This window comes from Macrosteles quadrilineatus, unplaced genomic scaffold, assembly GCF_028750875.1.
Source record: "Macrosteles quadrilineatus isolate MER2022 unplaced genomic scaffold, UCM_ALF_1.0 Scaffold_9__3_contigs__length_116548681, whole genome shotgun sequence".
Classification (NCBI taxonomy): domain Eukaryota; kingdom Metazoa; phylum Arthropoda; class Insecta; order Hemiptera; family Cicadellidae; genus Macrosteles; species Macrosteles quadrilineatus.
The window spans coordinates 106,255,462-106,273,246 of NW_026542602.1; the positions used below are offsets into that span (position 1 = coordinate 106,255,462).

Here is a 17,785-nt window from a genome sequence, read left to right on the forward strand (position 1 = left end):
ACATGGGAATTTTAAATTAAACCTTTTTGGAATTTTCTCCGTAACTATTAGGCACATAATAACGCTTCAATATACAAAATTATTTGTTTTTTACGCTCTACAAAATGGTTTGAAAAGAAATTGTAAAATTATGTGTTTTTAGGGTCAAAAATGGGAAAAACCTATTTTTACCCCATAAAACCCCAACAAACCCCCGTTTCCATAGTCCGGTCATGATGGTTCAGGAACTTGTTCAAATAAATGTAATACGTCTTTACCAAATTTCCTCTAAATCGGATCATTTTTGCTGGAGTTATCGTGCTAACAGACTATACAGAATGTTCCGTAAGTAAACAGCCAACCTCCAGGAAATAGTTCTATGGGTCAAAATAAAGAGAAAATCAAGAATAACATTTTTTCCAAAATCACTTCGTTAACCAGATTATCCACCATTTTGTATTTGACATAAACATTTTTATATTTAATTTTTTTTCAACTGATTTTTATAAAGCTTGGTATGTAGGTTAAGGTGGAAAAGACCAATGTTAGAAAAAAATTCATCTTAATTCAACTTAAAATTTCAAAATGGCGGTTATTTTAATTTTGTTAAAACTTAAATTTCTCAAAAACGGCTAATTTTATAAAAAAAATGTCACAAACACTTTTATTTAGCATTTTTAATTCCCTTTCAAACGATCAAAAGTTCAAAAAAGATCAAATAAGAAATAGCTAAAATATTACGATTTTTAGTTGTAAAATGGGACAAACCTGACTAGCTTCTGCCTTATTCTACTCAATTGTATCAAACAATAAATTGCAGATAATACAGAAAACATTTTGTTGTTTAAGCAGATACTATGTCTGTTGTATCTGATCGCGTGTCTGACTACCGAGTACTAAGTACGTCGCATTACAAACTATAGAATTATTGAGACACAACTTAAATAGTTTGCTTCAGCTTCAGCTTGTCGATATAAATGGGATGTATAACTGCATTAATGCAGTTTCCACGATTCAATAAAATTACAAATTGGTTGTCTATGAATTTTGAATTGTTTCAGCTCAGCAATGAAAGATGAAAGTATAATATATCTGGACTACAACTCCACGACTCCCGTTGCCTCTGAGGTAGTGTCAGCTATAACGGAGAGCCTCCAGCGAGACTGGGCCAATCCTAGCTCGGCCTCCGCTGCCGGACATCGTGCCAGAGAGACCATTCATCGTGCTAGAGCCGCTGTCGCTCGTCTTGTCAATGCAGCTGATGCAGCTGACATTGTATTTACCTCCGGGGGAACCGAGGTAAACTTGAATTAAAGTTTTTAAAACTGATATTGATGATAAGAAACACATTTATTTGGTGGATAGCTATTTGGTATGTGTATGAGGACCAAATAGGATAATGTGTGATATATGAATACAGTGGAACCTCTATTAACTGTGTTCATACAGTGGTAACCTTTAGGCGTGAAATGATAGTGTTAGATACTAATCGTTTTTCATCTTGATCAAGCACTTGTTGGTAGGCAACATTATTCAAATGTATGTTGGTTTTCGCATTTAAATTCAAATGGCATACAAATTGGATAATTTTTACATGACATGTGCTACAGTGCCGTGCCTACTAAAACTTTTTTTAAACTGTTAGAATAAACAGCCATTTTGGCTTCTTGAGACCCTTAAGCAAAAAGTGGTTCTGAACCTAGGTCTTACCTAGTCTTAGGCTGCAGTAGTAAGTAACTCGGTACGGTAAAACAAAAACCATAATGCAATTATATTCATCATCATTACATTGGAACATGGTGATTATTTTAATTTTAGTATAAGCGAATGAGTGTAGAAATCTCAAATATGTCTAAATATTTAAAATCTGCTGATCCTCTTAAATTGACATCAGTTGTTTGTTGGTAGAGTAACAACATGGCGATTCACAGTACTGTAGAGTGGGGAAGACAATTCATCACAACCCCTCATGTTGTCATGTCCAATGTAGAGCATGTGGCCACTGTGGAGCCTGTCAGGAGACTAGCTGACAAAGGGGTTATAAGTGAGTGATCTACTTTAGTTCCAGACGTAAATGGAAAACATGTTGAGTAGTAATTAGCTATACAAAGTAAAAGTAATAGGTTTAGGTTGTTGCTCTGAATTTAACTAGGATACTCAATTAGGCCCTTAATGATTTGTTTGATACATATATCATGATTTTCTAAAAAAAAAAAACATACATTTAAACTTGAAACAATGGCATTGGCTGTGTGGGAATGCTATTTCCCCCCTCAACCTTGCATATGAGACATTTGTCTGCAAGCTTCTAAAGACTGTAGGGTGTTAAATCTTGATAGCTGGTAGCTTCTAATGTAGACTGAAATGGCAAAGAATGTCCAAGCTGTAAAAACTGCTCAGATTCTCTTCAGAAAGACAAGGCTATTCAGGACATACTGGCTGACAACAATGGGAATCCACAGATCTTTGAACAGGAACTATTTACAACAGAGTACACATAACTGTGTGTGATACTTATAACCAATTGAAGCGTGTCTGGAAGTTGGTTGAGAAATGTTTGCTTTGTAGGCTACACAGAGGTTGCTGTCAACAGTGATGGCTGTCTGGAAGCTGCAGATGTAGTGGCTGCTGTCAAACCAGACACTGTTCTGGTCTCTGTCATGATGGCCAATAACGAGACTGGAGTTGTGTTTCCCATTAGAGAAATAGCAAGGTAATACCATGTGAAACAGTGTATTTGCTCAATAAGTCAAATTTGAATACTCTCAAAACACTTATGATTTAATTATGTGGAAAGAATTTGTGTTGTATGTAGGCTTTATGCCAAGAGAATGATTAGGATATTACTATTACTAATGACCTTTTAATAAATAAAATACTCCAAAATTCTAAATTTGATATCATAGACTGTTGGTCTGTTTAGAAGAGCTTTTATTTAAATCCTATTATTCCAGTCATATTAGGGTTTTAGGCCCTGTACACATGAGGGCGGCAGCCGCCGCGGTGGCCGCAGCGGTGACCGCCTAGGACCGTACACATGGCAGCGGTTGGATCCGCGGTTACGCTGCGGTTGCGGTGTGAATTGACCGTCGCTCGACAGCCAGTACTGTATTTACCCAATTATTTTTCTTTTAAACGCGTAACGCTTTACAATTCTTTTCAGCAAAAAACGCAACAAACTCTTGCCACGCATTCTTTTTTAGTTTATGCCCTAAACGTATCTTCTTTTTGTACTTCTTTAATGGACAGTTCAGTTTCAAAGTTTTCTGGTTCCACAGCAGCACGCATGGCCATTGTAAACTTACACTACGAGCACTACATTAACTCCAGCCAAAGCTACACACTTCACCAACACAGAGAGAGAGAGCGATGTCCACAGGGCAAGCACGCAGATGTCTGTGATCCTATAGTAGCAACTGTAGTCAACCGCGGCGGCTACCGCACTCATGTGTACGCTCTCATGCCAACTCTAGTAACTTCAACCGCACGGGAGCCGCGGCGGTCGAAGGGAAATCTACGACCGCCGCGGTTCGTTGCGGTTGATTGGAAGTGGGCGGTTGCATGTGAACAGTCCCATTTTCTCCTTTGTACTTTTAACCGCCGCGGTTCCCGCGCAATAGCAACCGCGGCGGCTGCCGCCCTCTTGTGTACAGGGCCTTAGGTGGAAATAATTCCCTAAGTGGTGAAACTTTGTATATGTTGACGCAAAATTATATTGAGGACTGAGGTGTTTCTTGTCCAGTTAAAAGTGTTAGTGTGTAAGCGTGTATATAAATTTAGTTGAGTAAAGTTTAGTAGTTTAGTTTTAAGAATAAAATGCACTTTTTTCTTCTTGAAGTTAGTGGAAAGCATTCAGAACAATTCTTTTAACTAATTTTATATCAGCCTTGATACCTTTAATATTTTTTACTATAGGTAAGATTTACTTACTTTTGCCTGAAGGTGTCAAATGTTAACATATGCTGTACATGTTTTGAGCTACTTACAGCTCATCTTCAGCAGCATTCTTGAATTTAAAAAAATCACATCAAACGATGTTTGTCGACTATTTACAGTTTATATATACACACCATGATAAAATACCGTGACGTCACTCTCCCGTGTTCAAGTTCCTCAGTAGGCCTGCTACAAATGTCGCCCGGTCGTGGTTATCTTTGTTTAACCGTGCGTACGCAAACATGTTTACGGTACCTACACTGCCAAACGTGTGTGTGTTCTTTGTATATATTTCCGTGTGTTCGTGTGTGTATATATAAACTGTAAATAGTCGACAAACGTCGTTTGATGTGATTTTTTTTATTCAAGAATGCTGCTGAAGATGAACTGTAAGTAGCTCGAAACATGTACAGCATATGTTAACATTTGACACCTTCAGGCAAAAGTAAGTAAATCTTACCTATAGTAAAAAAAATTCTTTTAAGTTTACAACCTAGGCCTATGTGCAATGTTAATTCATTTTCAATAAAGTAATCTATATATAAAGCTCAAATACCACTGACTCACTCACTCATCACGAAATCTCAGAAACCATAAGACCTAGGAACCTGAAACTTGGCAGGCATCTTACTTATGGGTAGTAGACACTCACTAAGAAAGGATTTTACCCTCCGACCTCTGGGCTCCGCCCCAGTGGCTCTGGAGTTTCCCATGTTAACCTTATGAGTACTCATATTTAAATGGAATTAATGAATCTTAACAGCTGTTTCAATTAAACAAGTTGGTTCTGTTCTCTATGATGTTCAATAGCATTAAAGTTACAAGGATTACCAACAGGGTGCAGCACTATTATTTCTTTTACATTTATGACAACAGCTAATTTGCAACCAAAAGGTGAGTGAGCGTAGCGAACGAACTTCAACCTGGAGGCGAGATAGCGTAGCAAACGAGCTAACCTGAAGGCAAGTGAGCGCAGCAAACGAGCTCTAACCTAAAAGTGAGTGAGCGTAGCGAATGAACTTCAACCAGGACGTGATTGAGCCATGCGAACGAGCTCACTTATGAAGTTAAACGGGGCAAAGCCCGCGGGTACAGCTAGTAATGTATATTGATCAAATTGATTTATTATTTGTTTCGAACCAATACTCGGTAAACTGATTTCATTTTGTAGGATAAAATGTTGTTATTTTCCCTACCATTGCATGGTAATGATTGTGTTGCCACACCAATAAAAAGTACACAAATAGCTACTACTACTTTCACTACTTCCTACGTGGTGGACCTGTTTCCCTCCCTTCCCATAGCATTTTAGAATTGCAGATACATTAATCTTTAACGCCACAGACGGTTTCCACACTCTGCAATGCTAGCCTTTACTACTTCCTTTATCACTTCCTAAATTTTAGACCTGTTCCTCTCCCTTCCCATAGCATTTTAGTATTTTAGATACATTAATCCAACTGTCACAGACGCTTCCCACACTCCGCACTGCTAGCCTTTCACTAATGTATCGAGTAATCTTCAGTGTAATCTTTGCTCAATAGTTACAACTGATGTTTTTCCCTTTGTACTGTATTTTGTAATTTACTATTATACTTTGGATGGCTTATTATACTACACATGTTACATGTCTTTTGTTTACCTTGTCCTTGTTATTTTGTTCAACCAAAATGGTTAATTAATTAGCAACCCATAAGGCCAATGTTAAAAATTTTTGACTTTCAGTTTCATTTTTCTATTTAATTAGATTTTTGTTGGTCGTTCTAACTGCAGTAAACACGTTTTTAGGCCAGAAATAAACTACAACATTTCAAGAAAATAGTCTAAGCCGTTTTTGAGATCTTTGTGGAAGCAAATATACAAGCAAGCATTGCTCATATTAGAGTAACGGTATAGGATTAAAATAATATTTATCTATGTGTATATATTTGACATTAACATTGTTGTCTCCTGCGGTAACCTAAACGTTACCATAATCATCCGCAATCTCAGCAAAATCCTGAGTATCTCCGGCGGTTTGTAGACATTATGGTCATCTCGCTCAGTCATGGAAATGCCATTATAGTCTTCTGCAATTGTGACAAAAGCGTGAGTTTTACAAATGCGCGAACTTTGCAGACGCATTTTACGAGCCTGATAGGCCCAAGCTCTATTTTTGGACTTTGTGCTCGATCTCTCAAGCTTATAGGCCAGGCTCAAAAAATCGAGCCGCTCGCACACCTCTAATAAATGGCATTGACCATAGATTGCTCTCAGAGTATACTAATGAATTTCCCCGAGCAAAACTGGGTTCCCAGGTATTTTGTTTTTAATTTGTAATTTTATTTAGACCTTGTTGCGATATACTCTTTGTTACTGGTAAACTTGTGTTCTAAGAACTTATCATTTACCTTTAAGTAAGACTAGATCTCCTCCTAAAAAGACATGAAAAACCTGATTCCCAAATTCTGGTTCATTTTATAAAATCTGCTTTATACTGTATTGCTCTGTTGGCAGGCTGTTGAAGAGAGTAAATGACAGCTGCAAACACAAAGTGTGGCTCCATGTAGACGCAGCACAAGCAGTGGGCAAACTACCAGTTGATGTGCGTTATCTGCAAGTGGATTACCTGACCATAGTAGGCCATAAGGTACTCCAGCTGTGATTAGCAATTTAACTTAATTTTGTTTTCACTACGTGTAGAAAAATTGAAGTTAGGGTTTAGTTTATTTATTCTTTGGATCCCTCTTAGAAATGCATCCCATCATTCCTTAAAGGCTTAACTTTCCCCTAACACCCAATCAGAAGAACCGAGTTTTTTACAAACCCTGTAACCTTGCCATTTACTCTCAACTGGTTTGCATATGTTGAGCATCAACTAATCTGCCCAAACTGGTTCAAACATTTTAGACTTTTCTGCCACACTAATATGAGTTGGGCGCTCAGTCTTTTAACCAACTTGAAATCTCATTTTGAAACAGTCAGTGATTTGTTTGTAGAGAATGATATTACTATGGGAATAAAATATTATTTAGAGAGTGGTGGGAAAAGAGAATAAAAATGAGAAAAGGTAATGATAAATAGTTTAAAGGACCAGAGGGGTAAATGTTGAGAAAGAGAAATATTCAGATTAAAGAATATGAGAGAGAGGAAAATGAACACACATTTAATGGTAGTAAGAGAACAAGACACTCTGATTTATTTACATTTGAAATACAAGACATTCCATCCCCATATTAAATTTGTAGCCAGCTTTTTTTCCAAAATAGTTGTAGTTGATGAGAGCCACCGACAGATTGTGCTGATCTAAATTACTGATTTCTGTTGAATACACAATCAGTTTTACCAATTCAAACTAATGGAATTACTTATTGTGAGCTGTAGCAACTGTTATGACCCGTCAACTTGGCCAGCAACAAAAAATAAGGTAGAAAATACTGTAGAGTTTTAGTCACTAGCACATTCTTTGACTAGCTCAAACAACTATTGTCGGGACCACATAAGTTTGCAGTTGAGGGAGGAGCCTATTTACCATATGGTTTTGAATGAACCAATAAGAACCGTGCGGTGTTGCCAAATCTAATAATCCCAGCTGATTTGAAAATATTGCTTTGTATATTTAATAAGTGTTGTCAATGGGCGATGTGGCAACGTCGCACTAGACTTGTCTTGTGATTGGCTACTACCAACTGCAAACTTACGTGGTCCCGACTTTAAGTTCTTTTTTAACAAAAAAATTGCTACAGCTGGTCCAAAAAGATGGGACATCTACTTCAGTATACAATAGCCAATGATACAACATATGATATAACAATCAAATAAATAAATAGTATTACAGCACATGTTGTAATGAGTTGAAAAGAGTTGTAAGTAAAACAAAGAGCAAAGAGCATTTAAAATAGAATATTGAAGTTTACTGAACAGTCAGTTTCTTTATCTATTCAGGCATATTTATTTATTTCTAGTAACATTGAACGTTACCCCCTTGGTTATTTACTATTTAGTTTGTTATATATTTATTTAAATCAAATTTGCTTAACACTTTGAATGCTGAATAATAACGGCATGTGATCACCTATGGACCAGCGCTTTTTTGTTTATCTTTTAAACTAACCCTATTCAAACTCATAAGCTGGTGCAAAAGTGAAATACCCCCGCCGCAGCAAACCTGCAGACTAAGCGAATTTCCATTTGCCTGACTGGATTTACACTAAAATGTCTCCTTAAAAATATCACATTTATTCCCTATTTAAAAAACATTAGTTTAACGAGTACTTAGGTTTGCTGCAACAGGGAGGGTAAAAAGGTATTTTTTTGTAAAATGTAATTGTTTAGTATGAAATTAATGCATTTTCCAAATTTGATCAAAATATATTCATAAACAAGCAAACTACAACAGTTTACTTATTCTCCATAAGAATGACATGTGAATTTTAAATTTACATATTTTTGGAATTTTCTCCCTAACCATTAGGCGCATAATAACGCTTCAATATACTAAATTATTTGTTTTTTTAAGCTCTACAGTTTTAAGTTTTTAGGGTCAAAAATGGGAAAAACCAATTTTTACCCCATAAACCCCTGTTCCCATAGTCTGATCATGCTGGTTCGCGAACTCGTTCGAATAAACGTAGGTTTACACGTATGTACCAAATTGAATCAAAATCGGATGATTTTTGCTCGCGTTATCGCGCTAACGGACACATATATAAATATATATATATATATGAATTTCAACAGATGGTGTTTTTGTTCTCTAGGGACCTCAAAACGAAAAAGTAAATCGGTCCCGGGTCCAGGTCTTACCATGAGTACTACGGTAATAGCTTATTCCCTATAGGGGAAATTCGCTAAAAGATAAAGGTGTAAACATCAGGTGGCGCTCACAATAACAACTATTCTCATTAATGGCTAAGCTTTCAGTGATCCAATGTATTTCAGACTGTTTGAGCAGTCAACGTGTTAACTATGAAAGACTGAAATATTCAACAAGGACACAGTACTTCACAGTATTCATTCAGTACTTAATGTAAACTCTAAATTTGAACTGTTGTCAATATACGTACAAATGTTAAAATAAAAGACCAATAAAATCTTATGTCTTAACTAAAATTTTGCTGCAAATTTTCTCTGAATTAAAATTGTTTTTATGAAAACCAAAACATGTCTTTATCAATGAAAACAAATTTAAACAAAATAAATTTCAAATATCAACATTGTTATTCACCTGGTTAATGCAAGGCCACACTAAAAAAACAGGCCGTAATGCTCGTCAATTATGACATCACGATAGAAGACGGCAATGACGTAATGTTTGCCGTTTGTGATCAGCTGCTTGCTTTAATCTTTCCTTGGAAAATAAATAAATAAATAAATACCTACGTCATTGCAGTCTTCTATCTTGACGTCATGCTTGACGAGCATTACGGCCTGTTTTTTTTAGTGTGGCCTTGGTTAATGTCAAAAAATAGGTAAAATTAAAGGTTCATTAAATGCAATACAAACTGAAAGAAAAAGTCCTATGACATGAATTACTTATACATTTTAAATCTATAAAAACACAATTGTTTATATACAACATAATATTGAAATAAATTAAACTCCTGAATCTGATAATGAAAATTTGAATAACATACTGTACTAATGTAATTTTTACTCACAAAAACACTGAATGAATTGAACCGCAGACCTCAAAACTCATGAATCGAATCATAAAAACCCAAACTTTTGCAAAATTAAGTTATTTTGAGATTTGAGATTCGGGTTTAACGTTTAACACAATGGTTGACAGTTCTATGGTCCACGTATTGGTGCTCTTTACGTCCACCGCAATCTGGGTGCCCCTGTCACCCCTGTGGTATGGGGAGGAGGACAAGAGGCTGGGCTGAGACCTGGTACTGAGAATACCCCTATGATAGCTGGGCTGGGCCAGGCTGCTACCCTGGTGGTGGATAACCTTCAGACATACACTGACACTATGAGAAACACCAGAGATTACCTTGTAAAACAACTTCAGGTAAGTCATTTTACTTTGTTGTTTTGTAACTTATAGCTCAGTAGCTATTCACTCCCCTCACAGGATTAAACACACTCGTACAGTAAAACCAATTACCTTCACCTGTGGGACTGGGACCATGATGGCTTTGATAATGACAATATGGAAATAATTTTGGAAAGAAATAACACAGTGTTAAGGTCATGGACAGGAAAAATGAGTTACAATATTTAAGCTTTGATCAGTAATATTAAATTTAATTTTTGGAAATTTCCCATGTAGGTGATAGGCTATTACCATAGGTCTTGTGAAAAAATCTATTCCGGGACAACCTTTTGTTTTTGTTTTGTTTTGATGTCCCCAGAGGTAAAAATATCAACTGATCAAAGTCACATATATATGTGCGTGTGACTGTAATAACTCGAGTAAAACTGATCCAGTGTAGATAAAATATACAAACACAGAAAAAAAATTATGAAATAGTACAAACATATAAATCTACACATTTATTCAAATAAGTTGGCAAACCAGCAGAATCGGACCATAGGAACAGGGTTTTGTGGGGTGAAAGTGGGGCTTTGCCATTTTTATCACTCAAAACCAAAACATACTGTCAACTGGCATCAACCTACTTCCTACAGCTATCAAACCCCAGAAGAAAGTGATTCATACTTGGTGGGAGCGTCAATTGTCTTCTTGTTTTCCAATACTATAACAAGACGGGAATGTTGCTGGAAGTCAACAGTCCCGGTAGATCAAATAATTTATACCTGTGCCGCTAGGTCAAAAACTACAATGTTTGCAGTGTCTGTAGATCAAAAGTCCCAGTAAGTCAAATAATACAGTCCGAGCTAAAACCGTGGTCTATGTTAAAGCAATTGACTTATTGGGAATTTGACCTAATGCAACAGCAGTTTTAATATAACGAAATACGGTAAAATACAAGTTCAGTTTCGCTGAGTCAACAGTGCCGGAAGATCAAAAGCAATAAAAGTGAACGTCGATTCAGTGTAAAGTAGACCTCCTGCAACGCATACTACACCAACAAAACTCGCTTTTAGTTACTTCGTGTTTTGTCATAATTAGAATAGAGCTAAAATTATCATATTTGGTACATAGCTTATCTATTAATGCTTCTTGCCAACTGTTTGGTCAACACTGTAAATAGGTATAGCCTTTCATCAAAATTTGTGGCATAAAATACCCGCAAGGACGATCTGAAAATTTCTGGTTATTATATACGTTTGTAAAAGGAGATCCATTTAATTGTAGAACTATTTTATGAGTTATAATGTAGTCTACATATAAACTGTGTAAATTTATTACGCCTCGGAAGGGTTGAAACCTGTCCAAACTATCATATATATTATTAAAACGTAAATGGGGGTTTTTCCCCACGATTCTGAATCAACCAGAAGATGGATTTTCATTAGTTTTGTGTTGAAAGAAAGACAATTTTGAGAACTAGGGAATATCAAAGCTATAATTTAAAATAAGTTATAGCTTTTTTTATAAATTAAGTTTTAGTTTTTAAAAAGTCTAGCAGCCGATGCTAACCTTCTCCAATAAGTCAATGCTTCTAGCTAGCTTTTAGTACAATATAATTTGCTTAACATAACAGCTGTAACATTCAGCATTTGTGACACAAATTCAGCATTTGGAAGAAAATTCAAATACATACTTATGGTTGGCTTATTTATACTATGTGTAATGCTGACCATTGATACATTTAATTCTTCGGTACGAGGATGGCAGATTAATTAAATACTAGTGAACCTGTGCCACTGACACACTCACTCTCACTCACTCATCATCACTAATTCTCCCACTTCCCATTTACCTACGAGGCTGATATTCGATACACCGATTCTTTGGGCATTAAATAGGAAAACTGAGTAATTTTTATTATGATAGGGCATTCGAGCTTCGCCCCAGTGGCTCTGGAGTTTCCCATGTTAACCTTATGATTTTTCATATTTAAAAGGAATTAATGAATCTTAACAGCTGTGTCAATTAAACAATTTATGACAACAGCTAATTTGCAACCAAAAGCTGAGTGAGCGTTTCGAACGAACTTCAACCTGGAGGCGAGTTAACCCCAAGGCAAGTGAGCTCAGCGAACGAGCTCCAACCTAAAGGTGAGTGAGCGTAGCGAACGAACTTCAACCAGGACGTGATTGAGCCATGCGAACGAGCTCATCTTGAAAATTAATTAGTTAAACGGGGCAAAGCCAGCGGGTACAGCTAGTTATTCTATAGAATTATTAGGTTTTTAGCGAATTTCGCATATAGGGATTAAGCTATTACCGTAGTACTCATGGCAACACCTGGACCCGCGACCGATGTAATTTTTCGTTTTGAGTCCCTAGAGGCAAAAAACACCATCCGTTCAAATTCATATATATGTAAGTGTATAAGACATTTTGGGGACTTGACTTTTTCGGGTCTCAAGAATTTATACGAAAATACACTATTGCAATATTTTGAGGACTTAAATTTCCGTATGTGTATAAGACATTCTGGGCACTTGACTTTTTCGGGACTCGAGAATTTAGTACTTTTCGAGGACCTGTGCAAATTATTCCATTCCAAATGCAGCGCGTTATCGATCTTCACCCTTGTGTGGGCCTCCCATTCACTGACGGAATGTCTCGTGGCGTATGACGACCGGAAAATAGTCACTTTACACTCACTTATCTCGTTATTTTTTCAGCATATTCGTTGACTCGTCTGCAGGTCTTATGTTGACGGGCTGTCAGAGCGTCTGTTGCAATAACTGGAATTCCTTATGTATGTTTGCTGCTAATTACGGTGAAGTATTGTTAGAAATTCCACCTAATCTTTAAAGTTACCCATTAAATTCATAGAAATAATAATATTTAACTGTTTGACAAGTACCCCTATTGTATTCAAAATACTAAACGGCCCAACCCAATATTTAATACAAGCCAAAGGTGTCTTATAGATTCCGAGTAAATTATTATAAACTATCAAATGGAGCATGTAAAGTGCATTATAAATAATCAACAAACCCTAACATAATTGACTATTGATTCAGTCACTGATTCGGGAATTACAATTGCTGATGATAACTGAATGCTCTGACCTGAAGCAGTGTTCTTCTTTACTTCTTTACCTATAAAACACATGGGATACAGCCTTTCTTCACTGATCACGTAATGCGTGATTTTCTATAAAGTCTTGGAAAAATAAAAGGAAAAATAGATAGAATACAGGTGTACTGTATGTGGTTTACACACAAATATTCATCAAACTGTGTGATAGTTTGTTATAGCAATGAACAATTTGAGAGTATCGTATTGTTTAAGTCGATGGAAAATCTCTGTTGATCCTGTTTTACAAGCAAACCAAAAAGATACAGTAGTCACCACTCTATGCGACATATTCTAACCAGAAAATTGTAATCGTATGATTCTATAAGCATTGGTAGGATTGCAAAGTACTACACAAACATTATTTCAAGGGTAATAACAGTCACAATTTCCGCTGACTTTAAAAGAGTCAACTAAACTATTATACTAATGGACACACAACTAAATGGAACAACTAATGGAAATTCTTACGATGTACATTCGTTCGATATAATCATTGAGTATACACGTCAGTACATACGTGTATACCCAATGATATAAGCAACGGTTCTTGCAATTTATTGCTTATTGTTTTTTAGAGTTGTTTTCGGACTTACTATGTTTTCGGACTTACTCACACTCGTATAAGGTTTTCCACGTTTGTCATTGATAATGTAGCCATGTTGCTTTGAAATGGCGACCATACAAATGTATGCATTTTAAGCCAAGTATGAATGGAGATGAGTGTGGGATGAGTGGAGCGATCTTGTTGTCCTGTTTGTGACTAAGGCCGACATAATCCTTAGACACAGCTGTTAATTAATAGTGCATACTAGTCAATTAATAGCAGCAGAAGTCAAGTTTGGTATCAAATTAAAGGTTTTATTCATAAAAATACATTGCCGCAAACACAAACTCAAACGATGATCATGATAATAACGTTAATGGTGTCGCTAAAACGTATCGTTTGAAATTTAACAGCTGAAAATAAGTGAAATAGAAAAGGTTTTGGTTAAATCCATCAAATTGTAATTGGACACTAGTAAATACTAGTGCACTTGTTGTTACCTCCCCCCTTCGGTTTCATGTATTCCTCTCAATCAGTTCAAACCTAGGAGGATTAAACATTAATGTTACCTAATTAATGTTAAATCCTCCTAGATTCAAACCTGAAACACCCAGATCGAAACTCGCCTGTCATTATTTTACCATCGCCTTTTTTTTAAATATATTTTTCAAAAAAGAAAGATTATATTGATTTACTTTGGATTTTAAAAATGTTAACGTTTTATTTTGTTAAAGATTTATGGTGATACGTAAATATTGTGGTGTAGTAAAGTATATTATATTGTAGTTAAGTGTTAAATTTTGAAATTTTAGGGTGAATCGAGATGAATCTTTTTTTATAACATGGGTCTCTCCTACCTTAACATACATACCAAGTTTCATAAACATCGGTTGGAAAAGTGCAAAGATAAATATTTGTATGTAAAAAATACAAAATGGTGGATATCTGGTTAACAAAACGATTTCGGAAAAAATGTTATCCTTGATTTTCTGTTTATCTTGACCCAAGGAATTACTAGGTAAAGCATCTCCCCGCTTATTTTTAACACCCTGTATATGATGTATTCTTATAAGTGAAAAATGTAAGCTGGTAATACAGAAAGATGTTTTATAAATAATATGAATGTACTGGTGATCTGTATATTCATCTTTTTCTTGTTCTTAGAACTGTAAATTAAAAGTCCACTCAGCAGTCGCATCGTACGATGTAGTTCTTTCCATGCGTTGCGAAATGCTAAATTTGCCGTCCTCTTCAACCCAAGTTATCTATTGAACCACTGATTGTAAAAAATTCAAAAAAAAATATATTTTACGCATCACACTTTTGGCTACAACTTTGCCACAGACGAAACCTCTCTAACCCAAAAACAAAAAGAAATCTCGCATGCTAAGTTTTTCATGTTAGAAATCACGATTTAAAACTATTTCACCATACATATCAATTTTTATTAATTAGATCGGTAAATAGTTTAAAGTTCCAATAAAATAGTCATTGAGTAGGACTAACCAAGAAGCTCTGTGCCAATTTTCAAAATTTTAGCACAACTTTAAGTACACCAAAACACGAAATTATTGAAGTCATGCGTCGAGAGGACTATCGTTGTTTTTAACAGATTATACTTTTGACCTTCCGGCACTGTTGACTCAGCGAAACTGAACTTATATTTTATCTTATTTCGTTATATTAAAACTGCTGTTGCATTAAGTCAAATTCCCAATAAGTCAATTGCTTTAACATAGACCACGTTTTTAGCTCGGACTGTACTATTTGACTTACTGGGATTTTTGATCTACAGACACTGCAAACATTGTAGTTTTTGACCTAGCGGCACAGGTATAAATTATTTGACCTTCCGGGACTGTTGACTTTCTGCAACGCGTCCAACAAGACTAACCCTTCCATGGGCGTGGCGTGGTAACTAGTTAAAATAGTAGTGGACTAGTGGATGAAGAAAAGGAACACAGCGTTGGACACAGATTTGTACTATCTAGCTTGACTGTGGAGGGAGTTTGATAGTGACCTTACAGATTACCCTCATATTTGTGTTAAATATTAACATGTCTTTAAATATAGGAGCAGACAGGCTGTGTGGTGAACTGCTGCCAATCACCTCGTCTGCCCAACACTGCTAGTATGTCTTGGTCCCAGTGTACACTCAGTGGTAGTGAACTGTTAGCTCAGTGTCCCACACTGGTCGCCAGCACTACTGCAGCTTGTCACGACCAGACGCAACTCTCATGTGAGTCCCAAATAAACATTACTTTGTTTTTTTTTCGATTTTTTTTTATGAAAGTCATAGCTAAAAATATACAATTAACCCTTTGAGTGCTATGTAAAGATATATGGTTGTTTACTAAAATCTCTAAGGGATATAGAGAGGAAGGTTATTTTAACAAAAAGTAGCAAAACGGCCATTGGTGACCTGAATATTCATAGGATACACTAACAACCACTTAGCTAAAAGATTTACCCATTCGGATGATTAGAGGTGTATGTCTAAACCAAGGATTATGAACCCCTCACTATGCCCCAGTGGTTGTAGTATATCGCTACAAACACACAGGTCACCAATTATTTGCCACACAGGACAGGAATTGAACCCGAGCAAACGAATGCCACTGGCCAAGTGACACACGCCCTAGCCTTCTCGGCTATCTGTGCTTGGAGAATATAGAGTAAAAACTGGTATTCAAGCTGACGTCAATAATTACTAACAGATGGCGCACCCGATGGCGCTTCAACCTAGTTTTTCAATGTGTTACTAGGTAGCGGCAGCAGCACTAGTTAGTCACGGACTATTTATATGATATTTTTCAACTGAACCACAACAGTGATCATAAATGGTTTGGCTGAGGCTTTACTGCAAACAGGATATTTTCCTAAAAAGGCTATATCATAATAACCTTACAAACTAAATCAAGGTTAAATTCAATATTACATTGTAAATTAGATGTCTTTCGATTTTTTGAGATTTTGGTTTCAAATACTGTAATGCTATCAGAAAATTACAATTTATTATAAGAAAACTTGGAAATTTACAACGAAAATAAAGTTTTATTTAATGTTTTCTGCAAATACCAAAACTTTTCTTTGTTATACATTTGGTTTTATCTTATTATTCCAAATTAGCCTGATTAATAAAATAATGAAAACAATACAGTTGCAAATGAACAACAGGTAATGGAATCAAAAGGCAAACAAAATACAAAATATGAATTATTGGCCTAGCAATCAAAGGGTTAACCAGAATTTATTTAAGCTGATTGGGCTTAGATATTTTATATCAACGGGCTTATGAAATATATATAGTCCTGGTCTAGTTACTAAATACTTTTTGCTCTCTACTCTTTTTTCAGTTTTCAATATTGTTATGTTACGTTTCAAGAATGTATACAGCGGTTTTTTACAAATAAAAATTAAATGGAGTGATTAATGGAATACAATTAATTTTTGATATGCCGCTTTTTTTTGTACTTTACAGCGGTACTACTAGCTTCTGGTGTACCTGAGAATTTGGCTTATTCAACTATAAGGCTCAGTGTCGGCAGAGAGACAACTTGTGCGGATATTGACAAAGCTGTTGAGGAACTTGTGAAGGCCTTGAAACAAACTACCAGTACTGAATCTTCCATATCTTCATAGCTACCTAGTAATGTGTACTGCTTTTGGGTGAAAATTAGTGTTTTGTTTTCGGTATTTTTGTTTTTAAGTACAGTGTTAGAAGCTGTGAGATAACTTGTTTACCCACCATTTACTTCACAATACAATTTCTAATCTTGATTTTAAATTACCTCAATAATTAAAGGGGGACTTTACATTGACGTAGCTGCTACTTTTCTTTTTGTCAGTCATTGACTTGGGATACTGCAAGTATACTTTGTATCCTATTTTAAAATCTGATGCCTTTTTTGACGTTGTTTCATGCTTGCTCTTGTTTGTGTTTCCTGATGATGGCAAAATGTTTACCCTTATTTTCAAAATTAATACTTTAATAATCAATAAAATAAGTGAAAATACTTAACTTGCACTTTATCATAACTTTTTCTCATTTCAAAAAATGTTGAAGTATTTTTTTGCTTCACATTTTGCTTGAATTAAGGGGATACGCCACTATCTGTAGGCCATATTTTATATTTTTTTTACATTTTCCAAAAGTTGCATTTTTAGATAGGTCATTTAAATGTGAACATTTAGCTAAAATTGTTTGCCAATCTGACAACTCCTTCTAGTATAAAA

The 17,785-nt window shown here is 35.7% G+C and overlaps 1 protein-coding gene across 1 annotated transcript in view; it reads left to right on the forward strand.

Moving 5' to 3' along the window:
- LOC129002636 (selenocysteine lyase-like) overlaps positions 1–17,569 on the forward strand; it is a 36,649-nt gene extending 19,080 nt beyond the window's left edge. The window contains exons 2-8 of the mRNA XM_054430586.1: positions 1,041–1,278; positions 1,888–2,023; positions 2,548–2,692; positions 6,412–6,544; positions 9,686–9,910; positions 15,623–15,788; positions 17,031–17,569. Coding sequence (XP_054286561.1) covers positions 1,048–1,278; positions 1,888–2,023; positions 2,548–2,692; positions 6,412–6,544; positions 9,686–9,910; positions 15,623–15,788; positions 17,031–17,191 — 1,197 coding nt within the window. The 5' untranslated portion in view covers positions 1,041–1,047 and the 3' untranslated portion in view covers positions 17,192–17,569. The remainder of the gene's footprint in view (positions 1–1,040; positions 1,279–1,887; positions 2,024–2,547; positions 2,693–6,411; positions 6,545–9,685; positions 9,911–15,622; positions 15,789–17,030) is intronic.
- Positions 17,570–17,785: the final 216 nt, after the last annotated feature.